The 17,485-nt window shown below is 42.5% G+C and overlaps 1 protein-coding gene across 5 annotated transcripts in view; it reads right to left on the minus strand.

Annotated features, from left to right (window-relative positions):
- SGCD (sarcoglycan delta) overlaps window positions 1–17,485 on the minus strand; it is a 314,527-nt gene that overhangs the window by 16,310 nt on the left and 280,732 nt on the right. For all 5 annotated transcript variants that reach the window (XM_027682409.1, XM_027682411.1, XM_027682413.1 and 2 more), the window contains exon 7: window positions 16,697–16,769. In XM_027682409.1, coding sequence (XP_027538210.1) covers window positions 16,697–16,769 — 73 coding nt within the window. The remainder of the gene's footprint in view (window positions 1–16,696; window positions 16,770–17,485) is intronic.

Consider the following 17,485-nt stretch of genomic DNA (forward strand, 5'->3'; position numbering starts at 1 on the left):
CAAATGTCACCTGCTCCCCACAGCAGAGAAGTGCTGTGTGCCAAGGCTGGCCTGTCACCCCCTAGCACAGAGAACACCAGTCTCAGCATTCCCTGTAACACCCCTGTGTCCCAGCAGCCAGGAGTGGTTAATTCCACTTCCAGAACAGTGAATCCAGTCCTCACTTTGTGGCCCCAAGGAAATGAGAACATTTGAGTCATGCCCACACACCACACTGAGGTGTCCATTCAACACTGGATGTTCCAGTTCAACCAGTACCACCACCCATTGCCAGTGTTACCCAGTGCCACTGCTGGGATAAAACACAGGAATGAGTCAGCCTAACAGATCTCGTTTTGACACTGAATATCAAGCCAACCATATAGAGCTCAGAAAATCTACATATCTGTAGATTTTGAAATACAGTAGAAAATTTCCTTCAGAGAAATTTCCTCAGTAGGGAGGGCCATGTGAAGTCATTTACTTCCCGTTCCCCCTTTCCAGCATTAATGATACGGATGTTTCCCATGTTTTCTTTCATTTTTCACAATCAGACTTTAAGGTTGTCCAGACATCAAGATTCAACTTTTCAAGTTGGATCCAAACTTGAAGACCGAAAGGTGAAGAACCCACAACCCCAACCCATGGCTGTACATCAACCTGCCAGGGAAGTGTTTAATCCTGCCAGACCAAAGCTTCAGAATGGAAACTGCAGTATTTTTTCAGCTGCTGTTCTAAAACACATTCCCATGCTCATGCGCCATTCCAGCATCCCAATGTTTTGTGGCAGTGAATATTTGAATTTCAATGCAATTTAGAGGTGGCAGAGAGGCAGTGGCCTGGGAGTCCACCTGAGTTTTCTCCTGCCTCAGCCCCTGCCCCAATGCACACCACCAGAGACTCCATTTCAGCACGTGGTGCCTGCTCCCCTTTGATTTTCTTGTTTGCTTGGGACACAGCTTTGTCTACACAGCATTATGCACACCAAGAACTTGTTTCATCCATAGCATTTTGGAACTAAGCCTACGTAAGAAAATATCAGCCAAACATACCCTGGTTACCCAAACTCAATTAGCAGTGAACTGGAAGGAACTATATTTAATATAAAAGGACCATTAAAAAAGCCTGGGGTTTGTAAAGATATTTACATGCCTGCTGGCCTGTTTCTAAAATTCTGGTGTTGCATCTTTCTGTGCCCATTGCATGTAAAGGAGGTAACTCTCTCTCACCTTCTCGTGGTATCTGCTGCTGGATCTTCTGGCCTAAAATGATTTTCATTCCTATGTAACAAACCACATTAACACTCAAGGGAAGGAACCTATTTCATCCCTAGACTCAATAAAACACGGACAATGGGATCATGAGTCCCATCACACAGGTTCCTCAATAGAACATGACCCTGGCTTAAACATGAAGAGACAGCTGCCTCTTACAAAACCTGGAAATTGCCAAAGAATTACTTCTCTGTTCCTCAGATATTAAGTTCACTGCAGATCTTCCCTCCATCTCATTTCAATTATTTCTGCAGACCTCTTTTTTTTCCCTGTGTTCTGCTGTAGACTAAGTCACCAGGTATAAACAACACTTGCTCTTACCCTAAAAATCCACATTTGCAATTTTTAGTGTATAGGTGATGACAGTAAAGGAGCACCCAGGGCAAAACCACCAAAATCACACAACCCCCCAAACCAGAATAAACATATTCTGCCACTTCAAAAGAGTTCAAACAACTTCACCCCAGCAGCATCCATGGTGGATGAGGTAGGAGCTGCCTTCCTGCAGCCTGCAGAGAGATGGGCTGCTCCAGTGGGCATTTCTGCCCAAGGCTGCTGGGCATGGCTGGCTGTGGCAGGGCACAGCTCTGCCAGCTGGAATGAGAAGTCAAACCTGGGGTCAGGTTTTATCCAGCGATGCTGACTTCACTCCTAGTACGTTTCCACAGTATCCCGAGTATCTTTACCTCTCTAAAGGATATCTTCTATAAAGCAGCTACGTCCTGCCAGTCATGCTGCTTTAACTTTACTGCTCTAGTTAGAGGTGTAATGTGGGGAGAGCTTAAAGAGATATAACTGGACAGGTCTGTTTTAATTGTTCCCACTAGACCTGTGCTCCGTGACCTTGGACATCTACAGAGCCATAAATATGAGCTTTGATTGCTGTTCCCATAGTGACTGGCAGGAGGAACACAGTGGAGGGTGGTCTAGGTCCACTTCAAGCAGGCAAGCAGCAACTGGAAATGATTAAGTTCAGAAGCTCTGGGGACACTAATGTCACTGCAGGCCAGCCAACTTGGAAGATAAACATTGCTGGGCACTGCGAAAATGATTTTTCTATTTGCTTTCCACTGAGAGACCGAACTAGGCTGCACTTTAGGCACTAGGCTTGGCAAGTGAGACTGTGAGCTCTTCTGAGGCAATTTTACCACTCCTTTCTGCTGCTGGAGATGTCAAAGCTACTACTGGGGCCTGTCACACTTGTGCTGTGAGCACTTACTGCTGAGGAACAGAACACCAGCCCTTGAGTTCAGTCAGACCCGCACAGCTGATTCCTGGGGAATGTTTCTACCTGGAGCAACACACAAGGTGGGAGGGTAAATCATCCCATACAAAGCTGCCCATTACCTGGGATGTCCCCCTTCAGTGCCAAAGCCAGTGTGTTTATTTCTATACTGTCTGTGTTGTGCACCACGGGTCTCACAGGGCATGGTGCGGAAATGGGACACCTTTGGCATCCCACTCCAAAAGGGTAATGGACTGGTGAATGGACTCAGGGAGAGGAATGCAGCTTGTCCTGGGACTGTGACATCCAGCTCCCACTCTCACTGTGCTGTGAATACAGAAATAGAATTCAAATAATTCTCTAAACTCTCCTATTTCGGTAAAAAAAATAGCAGCATTTCAGGAAAAATGTAGAGACACATGCTGGTGGCCGGAGTATATATAATAGATGAATATATATAATAGCAGCTCAGGAATACTTATATTAGCAGAGGGCACTGCAGGAAAAGCTGGGCTGTGCTAATGGCAAAACTGCCAGAGTGTTTCTGAGCTCAATAGCACGGTGTGATGGGTGCTCTGCCTGCCCAGTCACACAGAGCTTCATTAACCCCCCAGCAATGAGGGCCTCCCACATCACAGGAGAATGGAATTTACACGTGGTCAAATCCAGCATCGCCAAGAGACCACTCGAAGTTATAACCCTCAGAAACACAACAGCTTCACCATCTCTATCAGTATATTCAGGTTTGGAATGGAAAATAGCTCTTCTACCATCCACTGAATCTACCCATCTATACACTTCGTACACTCTCCAAAGTCTCCAATTTACATGAACTAAACTCTTCAGCCTTTGGCATCATGGTAACTTTAATGCCAAAAGAAGGCAGATAAGCCCATCAAAGAACAAGTTCAAGGCATCACTTCTCCCTTACTACATACAGAACTTATGCATATTTGCATAGGTCTGTTAAAAAAAACAGGGTAATGCTGACATATCTTGAAGCCAAGATTACATGGTCTTTCGTGAGAATTTTAGTGGCGCACCACAGAGAGACACTGTGCTATTCTCATGGGATAAATGATTATCCCGGTCTCTTCTCCATGCCTCAGCCTTTCACTGAAAGTAGATCCCATCATTTTTCAAGTAGTTGAGTCAGATTTGCAAAGTCTGCACGTTCTTATAGTGACCACAAGCACTTAAAGCATCAGCTGTTTTACTTTTTTCTAAGTTTGGTTCCTCTATTTTTCTTTTTCTAATCAAGTAGAAAATGCCAGAATTGTCCAACATTCTGTTTAAAAATGACCAGCTTGTGACCCCCTGATATTTATACAGTATGGACCATCCTACTCTGAAAAGTCAAGCATTAAAAAAAAAAAATCTCTCAGGTACTCAAATGTCTTCAGTTACTTTTGGAAATACAGACTAATAATAATTATTGCCTGCTCTGCTTCACTGTTAATCTCTCTTTCAGAAAATGCACTTCTTGAACCGTAGAAAATGACACTTTTAAGAATAATTTTGCATTTTTTCTGACTGCAGCAAACCATATGGAGAGTGGCTGACGGGTCCTGATGGATAACACATATACTAGCAGCTTCCCAGAATACTTATCTCTGAAAAGAAAGAAGCTCTGCAGAAGTGGCCTGGATGGCTCCATAAATCAATGCCACACCGTTAATTCCCGACAGATACTAAAAATTAAGGGATGGTCAGTTTTAAGTACTGGTCCTACAAAAGTCTTGCAATTGTTCTTTCAAGAGAGCCATAATCTCCATTTGAGGAGCAAGACAATCATTATACGTTGGCTCTGCTGAAATTTCAGTCTGGCTCTTGAAGGCTAATTTTTCTATTCATCACTCTAAGTAAAAGTTCAGCCAGAGATGTTGCTTTTGTTTATATCAATATTTCTTTCCCCCTGGAAATACAAACTAAAAAAAGCATTTATTTCGCTGTAGAACTGTTTATTGCAGAACAGTCCCACTGGCAGGTCAGTCAGGGCTGTAACCTACCACAGCCTGGCCTAGGAAAGCCAGACTGAGGAGATTGAAGGTTCTTTGCTTCACTTAGGGAACTGGCATCCAGCTAGAGGAAATCTTCCTCAAAGAGATGATTATGAAACCAACACTCTCTTTGGTATTGCAGGGACATTTAGACATACTGTGTGAGTCAGAGAAACACTTTCAGTGTGTATCTGAGCACCTTTGCCTGCAGAGCTCCCATTCCACTGACAGCAATTCCCTTTCAAGTCACATCAGCTCACAAGGTATGATGCAACATCATTGAAAATGTGCATGTATTTATTAGAGGTTACAGCATAAAATATGCAGGCACCTTGAAATATATTTCAGACTGTGACAGCAAGCAGAGTGACTGAATATATGTCAGAGGTTTATGATGAACTCTGAAGTGTCTTCATTTGAAAGGCAGCATCCTTTTTTTATAGGCATCTTTTATTGCTTGATTTATTCTTTCTATCTGTAAGTAACCTCTAGACTCATAGATTTAGACTCCTGGTGTGATGTTGTTTGAATGCTGTGTACCTCAGAGCTCTACAAAATGTTCTGACAAATTCATTACTTGGTCCTCTCTCACTGTTCAGCACAATGCCAATGGATGGAGAGATTAAATGGTGCCCTACTGTTCAACTGAGAACCCATAAAATCAACGTATTTAGTGGGTGTTTTAGAAAATTTGTCACATGCTAAGCAGGAAAGGACAGGAAAGTACTAGGAGAGGTTTAGCGTTCCATTTTTCATTTCTTTAGCAGTATTGCCCTTGATGTTTTCAGTAAGAGTTTGCTGGTTTTTTTGCAAAGGATTAGGCATGAACTAATGGTGGGGATGAGGAACTAAGCCTAAGTAAATGACAAATTACTCTCTTCTTGATACAATCAGTTTGATCCCATATAGATAAAACTGAGCATTTATGGAAGCATACAGGGCACAGATGGGCCAAGGCCCACCCTAAGGCAGCTGCCAGAACCCAGGGCTGAATTCAGGACTTGGGTTGTATCCAGATGTGCAGTTCCTGCAGAACCACATACAGTGTGGTTATATACACTGTGGTTACCAGTGTGGTTACAAGCACACATTTTCAATCATCAATTGGGTCATAAGAGAGAGAATTTAATTTCAGAAACCTTAGGAAGCAATAATAATCTTTAATCTCTGGCATTGCAGGAGAAGATACTGCATATTTTCTATCAAAATGAACAGCTTTAATAACCTTCCATTAATATCCATTTATGTTGCAGTGAGTTATACAGTAGTGACCAAGGGATACAATGTGCTGTGTAAGGCCATCGTTATCTTATGACTTCATGGGATCCGTTCTTGGAATAAAGGCAAACCACTGCCTACAAAATTTAGCCTATTAATAGTAACACCAATACCATAATGGTTATCCCACATGGCCAAAGTTTCTGTTCTTCAAAAGGTATTAGTGAATTAAGCCAATGCCTGTGGTAGGATATTCACCTACGGGCTCGGATTTGGCGAGAAGCAGAGATGCATTTCTCAAATCTCCTGGCACCATATGGTTGTGGTTGGCATTTTCCCCTGTGCTTTGAGCACAGATCCTTCTGCTGCAGGGGAACAAGAATTGATTATCTGGTAGTGTGAGATTTGGAGGCTTTAGAAAGAAACAAACAGTAGTTACGAAGGACTTAATTTTTGTACCCTAAAATACTCTGTCAGAAATGTCATTTGTAATTAATTAGAAATATATAAACCAGAAAAAAGCCTGTTAAAGTCAACTAGTTTTTAACCCAGGGAACTATGGGTTTCAACCTCTGGCTGCAAGCTCAGAATCTTTTCACAAATTGCTGTGTGCTTTCCGGGTGATCCTCCTGGCAGCATTTGAGTTTCCAAAATGGCTTATAAAAAAGCTTCCCTCTTTAGACAGAGCTCCTCATCTGATTCTTGTAAGATATCCTGTTTTTCTAAAGAGACTTTTATTGCAATATGAATTTATTACATACCATTTCACATGCACACATTTTCAATCATACCTTTCGGGTCATAAGAGAAAGAATTTAATTTCAGAAACCTTAGGAAGCAATAATAATCTTTAACCTCTGGCATTGCAGGAGAAGATACTGCATATTTTCTATCAAAATGAACAGCTTTAATAACCTTCCATTAATATCCATTTATATTTATTACTCCTTCATTAAAGTTAAGACAGCAAATCCTTAATAAAAAAAAACCCTAAACTGACATTTTACTTTACTTCTTTCTCTATCTTTTAAAACGCTAACACTTAAGGAAGTGGACAGGACATGACATATTTTTATCACTGCCACACAGTTCAGCACTAGCCACGTAAACCCTTTGTGTCTTGCTTTTTGCCCTTATTATATCAAATATAAGCAGATTTTCACTGAGTTCACTGGCAGGGAACATCTCCTTACAGCAGCATATCCTCTCATTATCCAGCCCTCTCAGCTGTTGTCAAACTCACCAGGAGGCCATTTCCCCTCTGCTTTACAACCTCCTTTATGATCCTTGATGGCCTAAGTTTGGAGTTTTTTAGTTTACTTTCTTGCTTGATTCCCCTGTGCCACTTTATAACGTGTCCTCAGCCAGCCTTCCAACAGCCTTCCTTAATGACATGAAACCAGGCAAAGAGGGAGGGAATGTGTTTTTCTTTCTGTACTGTGAAAAGCAAGAGATAACTCATGAACTGAGGTCTACTCAACACGAGAAACACAGACTGGCAGCTGAGTTTCAGTTGGAGGAACAAGTGCCAGGAGGGTCTCAAGATCCTGACACCCATTCCCATGACCCTAACCCAGGGCAAACCTCCTCTCCTTCTGCACCTACAGCCCACACCCTGGGGGATTTTCTCCTCCTCTCTGGAGATCTGAGCTGTATTTCTAGTGTGTTTTTTCGGAGTTTCTTGAGGCCACTCACCTGCTTTTGACTATTACTGGGTTAAAATCACATTTCTGCTTCCTTATCTACTGCATGGCCCTGAAGCCACAAGACACCACATGAAATACATGATTTTAAGTTTGTTTTCTTCCATCCAAGGACACAATGTCCTTGCACAGCTGAAGTGAATCAGGGCATTATTTTACTTGCCAGCAAAGCTGTGTGTATGTACTGGGGTATGTATTTATAGCAGCCACCTCTGCTGACGGATGAAATGGTGGCTGGTATTCAAACCAGCAATGCTTCACCTTTAATATAGTGATTTCACAAGTCAGGCCTCAAAAAAATGCTTCTTTTTTTTTAGAGTGAGTCACTCCAATGCCAATTCAGCTGGGAAGCAGAGCAGGGGACTGCCAGCTTCAGGGTGTCAGCAGAACCTGGAAATGAGGCGGTGAAGTCTCAACTTTCCTAAGGTGGAGACGAGAAACAGGAACCACCTGCCAGCTTCTGCCTGTGCTGCCAGCACAAGTAGCTTCTGCATTTCCATTTCCTCCCTTCCTGGGACATGAGTGTTCACAAGGTGCAAGATGGCCCATCGACCTTCCCCAGTCCAGCACTGCTGAGACAACTCACTGCTGAGCCCAGAAGGTGCACAGCAGCACACAGCTAATGCTCACACTCTGAGAATATATTCTTATCATTCTAGATGAAGTAGAGACTGGGGGGCAACTGTGGCTTGTGCAGGGGTCTGACTGATGAGTCATTTTTATTAAGGGGCTGTCATGAGCCACGTGCAGAGCTGAGGCCAAACACCACTCGAGAGCTGGGAGTGACATTCCTTTAGTATGAACTCAGTAATGCTACTTGCTCAGAAATTATTACAATTCAAAACACCCAGAGGTGCCACAATAATCCATGGGATAAATCCATACTGCAGAATACATGAGGAGCAGAGCAGCATCAGCAGCCACCACACATTAAAAAGATAAAATCAATTCACGATGAAAGGACATAGATACTCCTGTTTGGCCTAAGGAAACAACTCTATTCCACATGAAACAAATTCAGAATAAAAATTCTGTAGTCACAGTGAATATTTATGATTTCTCTTAATAAGCATACAAAACCCTGCTTTCAAAATTAAGGATCCCACTGTAGTTATGAACACATTTTTCTCCTCTCTTTAATAAAGTTATGCAACAGCTATTGATTCCTGACTACAGTCTAAAGTACCATTAGTGTATTTGTAAAAATGTCCTTTTTAATCGCAGTGGACTTGTATAGCTCCAAGTACCTCATTCAAACTAACAAATAAGTATTATTGCTGTCATCCAGCCAAACCCTCTGGCACCAGCACAGGGCAGTAGGAAACAAAGCCCTGAGGAACTCCTCACTTGGGCAGGAAAGCATCTAAACTGTCCTTCTCTGTTTTGTACCAGGTTAATGAGAAGTCCACGTTAAATCTTGGGTTTGAAGGAAGCTGTTTTTCTGTTTTTTAACTGCTGCAGTTCAGCAGGAGAAACCCCAGCTGTGGTTCCCGTGCTGGGCTCTGCACGGCAGGAACATGGAGCTCAGTTTGCCAGACAGCTCCCAGGCTCATGGGTGAAGTCTTAGCAGGGAGACAGTCCTTCTTAAAAGCAGGTACTGAGTGCTGAATAAGGCAAAGATTTTTATTTTGCCTGCTTTGCTCTTCACTTGAGGTTTTAGAAATGTGATACACGGCTGGAGAGATGTATAAAGGGATAGAGAGAAATATTAAAGAAAACCATATATTTTTCTACCAAAAAGCAAACATGGTGCTCAGTGGATTATATTCGTCTCATTTCTTTAAGATAAGAACAGTGTTCAAAGGAAAATCTCCTTCGCTTCTGAGCTATTCAGTCATTTTGAACATGATTACATCCTAAACATCACAGTATTTGCAAAGGATTGGGATCACAGTGATAGCTGGGTAAGGTACTTTCCTTGCCAACTTTCTATTTACTTCTGTATTTCATGCTCAATATCCTTGGTACAAATAGCTCTATCTCAAGTACAAATGTTACGATAAAATAATAGTTTTTGCGCCTCTCACAGAGCATGACAAGTGCTGTATCCCAGAGCAGCACAACCAACCTACTCCTGGTGCAGCATCTCCCGACTGCCCTGTGGAACAGCAGCATCAGCCAGACTCTGCTGCAAGGAAAACATGTTGCCCAAGTTGCACTTAAAACACCCCCTCAAAACATTCTGCCTGCTCACCTTTCTGGGTAGTTGTGTAATGACTGCTCTTAGGGCACTTACAGTTGCAGGCAGTCAATAACCTGCAGACCTTATTACAGTTGGCACCTCAAAAATAGTCCTTAGAGCCTGCAGACCAGGTATTCCTGCCAGGGCACGAGCTGTAAGGTATGTCACCCTGGAACATGGCAGTCCTCCTTAATCATTATCAAAATGTAAACGAAAGGCAACATTTTCTATAAACATCTGCATCGAGAGGCTAAAGGGTACTTTCATCATTTTCTGTAAGACCTTCCAAAAATACCATCTCAGACTAACCTACTAGACAGATACATCATGTTAGAGGTGTCACCGCATCCTTTTAATCAGTGCATAGTCAATACTCTGTATTATATGAATAACTAATTAGTTTCACAACTTATTTCCACAGATGCCATTGCAAAATCTATCTGAGGAATGTCATCTGCACTTGAGAGAAGGACAAGCATTTTAATTAAGTATTAAGCCATTACACCAATGTGAGTCTGCCGTGGAGTGTGAAATGGCTATAATTCACATTTTTAAGACCTTACATTTATTAGCATCTATTTTCTACTCAAGGTTAGCGGTGTGCTGCACAGAGAGTTAAAAAAAGCAAAACAAGCTCACTTTTTTGTTATTCAAATGGATACATGTGCACGTCTGACTGTACAGATTGGTCACACTGATGGGGTTTCTCTCAGGTCCCAGAGGACTTCTGGCTCACACACCTTTGTGAGCAGCACTCGAAGGTTAGATGAATTCTCTGATTGTAGAGCAAGTGATGTTCTGCTGTTGAAAGCTAATGACAAACCCAGGCACAACGCACCTGGGCAGGATACAGATCTTGTATACAAGAAAGGTATTCAATCTGAGATAGCAGCCAGGATTGACGATTAATATCTCCCAGGAAAAGATTTTGTTTGCGTTAGGAAACCCCTACAGAATAAATGCAGCGAGAGAATAATGAACCTGGCTGTTGGGTTTTATTCAGGGCTCAGAAAAAGTTAAACTGGTTTCTGTCTGGAGCCATTGCTCCAGTTGCAATTATGCAGCTTAATTATATGCAGAAGAAGAGGAATCTTGTGTATCTTCCTACATCATTTGGTGTATCAACCAGGAAATGAGAGGGATATTTCCACTGCTCTCTACCTCATAAGCAATGCTGTTTGGCAGCATTGCCTTTAGAAATCTGCCCTTTTCTTCCCTATTCCTACTCCTGTTCTCACTTGAAGGACCACATAGCTTTGATGGAATATGCAGGCTCTTGCACCCACCCATGCCAGGAGCACAGGGGACAGGAGGGCCTCTGGGAAGACTCACGCACACCCTGCAAGCTGCTTGACCACCAATTCCAACTGCTTTGCCTCTTTTCCCAAGCTTGAGCCTATCTCATTTTTTACTTCAGCAATATACTGTGTTCAAAACATCTTCCTGCCGAGCTCCTCTTCCTGCCAAGCCTGCCTTCACTGTCCATTAGTCCTCTGTGAAGAGGATCTGCCTGTCTATGGACAGATGCTATTAGCAGCACTGTGGACAGGGAAGGGCCATGATTTATCCATCTGGGATAAATCAGCAAAGCTCTGTCAACACCTCTACCGCTTCCCAGGTGTGTGCCTCCTGAGCAGCTCATCCAAATCTAGGCTTCACTTTCTAAAAACAGGGAACAAAAAGACACCAAGAGATAAATCCCCCCTATCTGGTGCTGGGTGTGAAAGAGATGAAGGCCATTAAGAGATTTGCTGGGGTAAGAAAAGGGAACAACAATCCCCTCTCTCCTCCTTTTTGCAATAGAAATACTGTAACAAATGTAAAGATCCAGCAATCAACTGCCTCCTTAACTCCAAGTCTTACGTCCAATAGTGAAATATGTCTTAATGCACCATGAACAAGAAGCCTATAGAAAGACTGGCCTTGATTTGGGAGGGCTGTGGCTTGTCTTATGTAAGAGGATAGGTAGCAGCTTTGGAGGGATGTGAACAGGATGAAAGACTGAAGCAAGGTGGCTGCAAACTCAGTGTGCCTTCTGCTCTGAGAAAGTCTCATCCAACAGCAAGAGTTCCAGGAAGAGTTAACTGTCATGGGAAAATTGTTAGATCAGATGTGGTGTCCTCGATAAGAAAATGGAGTGATGAGGAGCTCTGCCATTCAAAGAAACTTATCACTCACAAGGCCACTCAAATTAGCTTGAAGCTTAGAAACCAGGAGCCTGGTCTCTCATTTTAGTTGTATATGAATAGATATGTGTTGACTTTAATGGAGATAGATGTATAAATCCAACTCATCTGTATCATATGAAAACAGTGCTACAATGTGAAAGGTAAAGCTCATCCCAAGAAAAAAAGTCTGTTGTTTTTTAAGCTGGTAAGGACTACCAAAATTACTGTGATTGCACTGGTATAACAAAGAAAAAAATTGCATCCTTTGTGGCAAATCAATCGGAAAACAACACTAGCTAAATACAAAAGTACATTGGCTATTTCCCCTTTGCTGACACCTCACAGGAATCCACAAGTGTTTGTTGTGAACTAAACAGTGTTTCAGTATCACACACTAGTCTTTATAAATTACTTTCATTTCTCACCAATAACTTCCTCTTTCATACCATTCATTTTTTTCATTTGCTCTAATTTTTATTCTCTTAATCTTTATTAATGTAATGGGTTTTAGACAGAAACATTATATATGTTCCTACTTATCTAGGCTGCCTTGTGAAACACAGCTGAGAGAAACCTTAATCTGACAAGAATTATTGTTTTTCGAAATGAGTATTGTTACGTTAGCTGAGCACTGTATTTAAATTGTTTTTTGTTTTAATAGGTCTCTCTTGGACTATTTGGGTAGTTCAGTTCTGTACATTGTAAGGTAGAATTGCTCTAATAAAACCAAGCTGCAAGCACATTTCATCTGCCATTTCGTACTTCCAGTGCTTCATAATTAACTTTGGTCAAGAATTACCCCTTTAAGCCCGAGGGATTAATTCTCCCTTAAATGTATTTGTGCATTACAGAAAAAACAGTCATCCCTTGGTTTCCTGGCCTTGGATGAGCGATTTACTGCATTTTTAACCTACAATATCTGTGGATGAATTCCAGGTGTGTGCTTGCCCCCTCATGGAGTGAATTTCATGCTGTCTGATTTCTTTTTATTTAACTCTGGGAACAGAAATACTCTAAAGCAGGTTTCCATGCTGAGGGTGCCCCTGCCCAGCATGACCTGGACACTGGGGAGGTGCTTAACACTGGCTCTGAGCTGCGGGATGGGGGTGGATACTCAAACACAGCACTCCTCCCCTCCTTTTAATCCTCTCCCCTCAAGCTATTTCCCTTCTTCCTTATTCATTGTCCAGTCTTTATCCCTCACCTTGGAAGAGTGCTGATCTTGTGTTTGATGGACAACTTCTGCTGGCATATATTTGCTTTTTTTGGAAGAAGATAAATAGAAAAAGGCAGGTGATTCCTGCCAGTGTCAAGGAGAGGCTCTCAAGACAGGCTCTTGACAAGTTACTTGGATGCTACTAAAATAATCCAGTGAGAAAAGGTCATATTGAATTCAGCTTTTATACATAAGCAATCACATTAACATATGCTGAAGGCACCAACCTGCTTTAAAAAGAGTCAATGCAGATGAGTACAAATATTTCAATGTCCAAACAAATCTCCCAAGCCCTCCCCTTAAACTATTTTGGGATGATACAGGATGGCAAAGTTAAACATTCCAAGTATTTGAAAATAATTTGAAATTGTTTGGTTTCCTTTTTACTGTTTTTGACCAGTTTAGAACCCAATGAACAACAACCAAAACATTTGGGTGCCTAAAATTACTTTAAATAAGTAAAAACATGGAAATGTTTGCAGAAGTATTTTTGTCAGCCATCTCCAGTTTTCCAGTCATTATTAAAGAATATTCTAGAGCATGGGTAGGAAACTTAATTACACCCTGCACTAAACAAGACATTTATGAGCTCTGGCACTTCTACCACAGGCACACTGAACAGGATTGTTTCAGGACACATTGGTCTGTCTGCAGCAAGGGAGAGAACCTCCTGAGAAGACTCAGCAGCAAAGCCCAGACCTGGTTCAATGAAGCACCAAACCAATTCTTGCAGCCTTGTAATGGGCTTAGCACGTAAGGAAAAGGCTACACACATTCATCCATCAGAACTGCCTCCATCTAATCCATTGCAGACAAAAGTATTTCAAAAAGGACACTGAGAAAAGGGGCCCACCAGGACAGTGACCACCTTCTAGAGCCACTGACTTACAGCTGAATTATGAACTGAAGACCATTCATCAGCTAAATGAGGACAAAGTCTTGAGAACAAGAACTTGGGCTGTGTCAGTAGTTGTGGCACATGGGCACAGCTGAAGGCCTTTGGGATATGGGAGGAAAAGAAGGAAAGAAACAGAGATGACTGGCACAACAGCATAGTGCCTGTCTTGGGGAATTCAGACTGCCTGTTAAGGAGAGAGGAGGAAGGGAAGGAAGACATTCAGGTGTCCTGACTCCCAGTGGTGACAGGAGCAGTTGGTCTCCTCACTTTACCATAGCAACAGTGGCTGCCACCTTACTTTGGAGTCTGACAAAAAAGTAGGAATCCGTATGGAGGTGAGAAGAGTGAACGGATAAATCATGAAACAAATCACAACTGTTTGGTCCAGAAAGAGAGAGGGAGGCTGGTGGTGCCTGAAGCAGCTGAATGTGCACTTTCCACCTGAGAACTTCAGCCTAAGGAGTAAAGAAAGTTTGCACTATTTATTACAGACAAAGGTCTTTTAGAGTCAAGGCAGCTACTGAGTGTGTGTTTTCAATGCTGCTTTCCCAGCACCTCGGGACCCATAGGCTGCCATCTCATCCAGTCCCATTTCACTGCAGCATCTTTATAAATAGGCAAAAAGGACACCTTATGCACATGCTCTGCTATCAAAATAGGAAGGAACCAAAAAATCTCCCCTCAGAGTAAGATTATTTTCGCTATTAACTCTGTACTGCCCCCAAAAGGCACCACTTTGCCTAAGAAGCAGCCAGTGATCCAACATGTTGAGACAGATGGATAGTTCTTGGTTTGGGGAGGAACAGAGGATTTGTTCTTGGGAAAACTTGCTTTCCCAATACAGTGCAACACTGGCTTTTTCCTTCTCAGGATGGTGGAAAAAACATTTATTTTTGCCAAGATAAAATTGTCAGAAGCACACAAAATATTTTAGGACCCTGTGGGACTTTTTTCCCCCAGGTAAATGTTATTCAATAATTTTCCTTAAAAAAAAACCAAAAAACCAAACTAAGATAATCCAACAGATTTTTACAGGAATTTTTTCACCCAGTCCACTAATTTCAAATAAAGTCGATTACCTAACAGCTCTCCACATAGTGAAATAAAAACATTTTTTAAAGCAGATCAAATATACTGAATCAATCCCTTGCATGGATACCACCATTAATTCATCTCAATTTCATTTAGCTTAATTGTCTTTGGAACAGAAGCATACTCAATAAGATTAAGGCCATTTTAATTCACATTTGTCCCCTCTAATATGACATCCTACACTTATTTGTATTATTTCCCCCCCCATCTTCAGAAAAGTCCTAAGTAACCACAAACTTAGACCTAAATTTTGCATCTCTTTCGCACTACCCAAAATAGGACCTGGCTACAGAGGTGCTGCTGGATATTTTAACCACGATCTTGCATTTGGTTTTTTTTTCTGAAATTGTCAGTAAACATGGGCTATGCCAAAAAGCCTTTGTCACCCGGACTTCACCTAGAAATCCACCCACCCACTGATGCCTTTGTTTGCTTGGCTCTGCCCAGAGAAATGGAGGGTGCGTGTGCCCTGCCCCACTGCTCCCTGCCCTCACGGGGCTCCTTCCACCACTTGGAGCTGCCCTGGCAGCTGCAGGTCAGGCTGAGCAAAGACCATGTTTCCCCTTTCTTTAAAGGAAGTGTACCAAAACTGGGAAAACCACAAGGCAGGGTTAAAGTCAGTGCATGGAGAAAGAGAACAAACTTTCATATCAAACTGAATCACACCACCACCACTCTTGCTGTCGGACCTATGAGCCCCTGAGTGCAAAATGGGAACAATTAGAGGGTTTCCTGAGAGAAACTGAAAGACAGAGATAGACCCAAGGGAAGGCAGATGGGATATTCTTCGTCTTCCACGGTGATCTAGCTGGGCCACAACTATCCCTGGTATCACAGCAGAGAGAGTTCATGAGAGGTGCTCTCCCACCTCTGTGCATCCTCAGCAAATCTGCAGCACTCGTGCACAACTTCAGCTGTCTGAAGATTGCTTCATCCCCAGCAGTTTCCAGCAAAGGAGAGTTTGCAACCCAGGATCTCAGGACAAGATGTCCTTCTGGAGAGTTTTTTTTCATGTTTCTCTCTCTTTCTTTTTCTAAGGAAGGATAATTACAGTATTGAGGCAAACCCCTATGGCCCTCTTGGTCAGGAGATATCAGGAGATTCAGTCAATAATTTATTAGGCCATATGGTTAGTCTCTTTTCAGAGACTAGCCATTTAGTCTTCCAAACTAGCCTGTAGTGCCACACTTTTTTCTTTTTTTAATAAAATAAATATAACGCCCAGCATTAGTTTCAGGGCAGAGCTGGTTCCCAAGGGCTGTGCTGTTTATTCCCTCCTGGCACATTGCTGTCAGCAAGTGGCATCTCTGCAAGTGTCAGCAGCTTCATACATGCCCAGCTATACCCTGTGTAGGTCAGGGAGGGTTTGCAATTCTGCAAGGCAGACAATACTGGAGAACATTATCCTTTTGCCTACTGCTACTCCCTGTGATCCAGCACAGATTCCAGTATCTCCCTGCAAAACCAGGAAAAGATCTGTTTTTTTTCCAAATGCTGAGCCCAGGGTACACAGAGCACATTATAGAGAAGAAATGATGCTCTCATGACCTGTGATTGCCTTTAGCTCAGTCGTATCACATGTAAATATGGCAGGTCCCTTCTCTTCCATGGCATCCTCTTCATGATGCCTTTCAAAGTGAATCCCCGAGCGCTTATGCAAAAGCAGAAATGATGCCCAGCAAAATGCACAACTCCAACAAGGCTCCACTGAGTTACCATTAAACCATATTCCAAAGTTTACCTTAGTTCCTTGAAGGGGTCTGCCCTGACATTGGGAGTTTCTATAGATTTAGGGAACACTGTGCCTTCTGCTCCTGAAATCACAAAACAAAACAGAAGACAAATTGTAAACATTATAAGCTGTTATCAGGGGAGTGATTGTCAAATCATACCTAGGTGCAATTTAACCCATTACCTGACCCCATTTCTCTCTTGTACATCCCTTCTGTCCCCAGAAAATCCAGACCTTGATCATCTGCAACTGGTTGTCTTGATTACAACTGGGATTTGCCTGTAAGCTGCACTTCTGGCTGGAGAAGCAGCTGCTTGCATCCCGACTGTGGGAAGAGTTTGCTGACCCAAGTGATGCAGGGAGCTTGGAAAAGATACTCCTTGGTAATCAGGCATCTAATCCAGCTACATCCCTCATTAATGAACCTGGATGCATGTCACAACATTATTTCTTTTGCTGGGCTCTTAGAGATACTCAAAGGAGAAAAGAAAATTTTTGGCTCTATTACTGCAGATGCCTCTCAGGTCAGGCTGTGATCCTGCCTGGGCAAAAGGAGGAACGTGTCCACCTGATGCAGTGCAGCACAAGTAGACTCTGCTCCAGTCCCAGCCTGCCACAGTTTAATGTGTGACCCAGAAGTCATTTAACTTCTGCTCATTTTCCTCTTTTCTCAGAGATGGTGGGGAAGCAGCACTCCCCCCATTTGTTGACTGGTTTTAGATCATGAGCTGTAAACTGCTGGGTACTGTAAACTGCCTAAGTTTCAGGCCACTGCAATCCTCTGCATGGCCACCTGCA

This window comes from Neopelma chrysocephalum, unplaced genomic scaffold (assembly GCF_003984885.1).
Source record: "Neopelma chrysocephalum unplaced genomic scaffold, ASM398488v2 Primary Assembly neopelma1_63, whole genome shotgun sequence".
Classification (NCBI taxonomy): domain Eukaryota; kingdom Metazoa; phylum Chordata; class Aves; order Passeriformes; family Pipridae; genus Neopelma; species Neopelma chrysocephalum.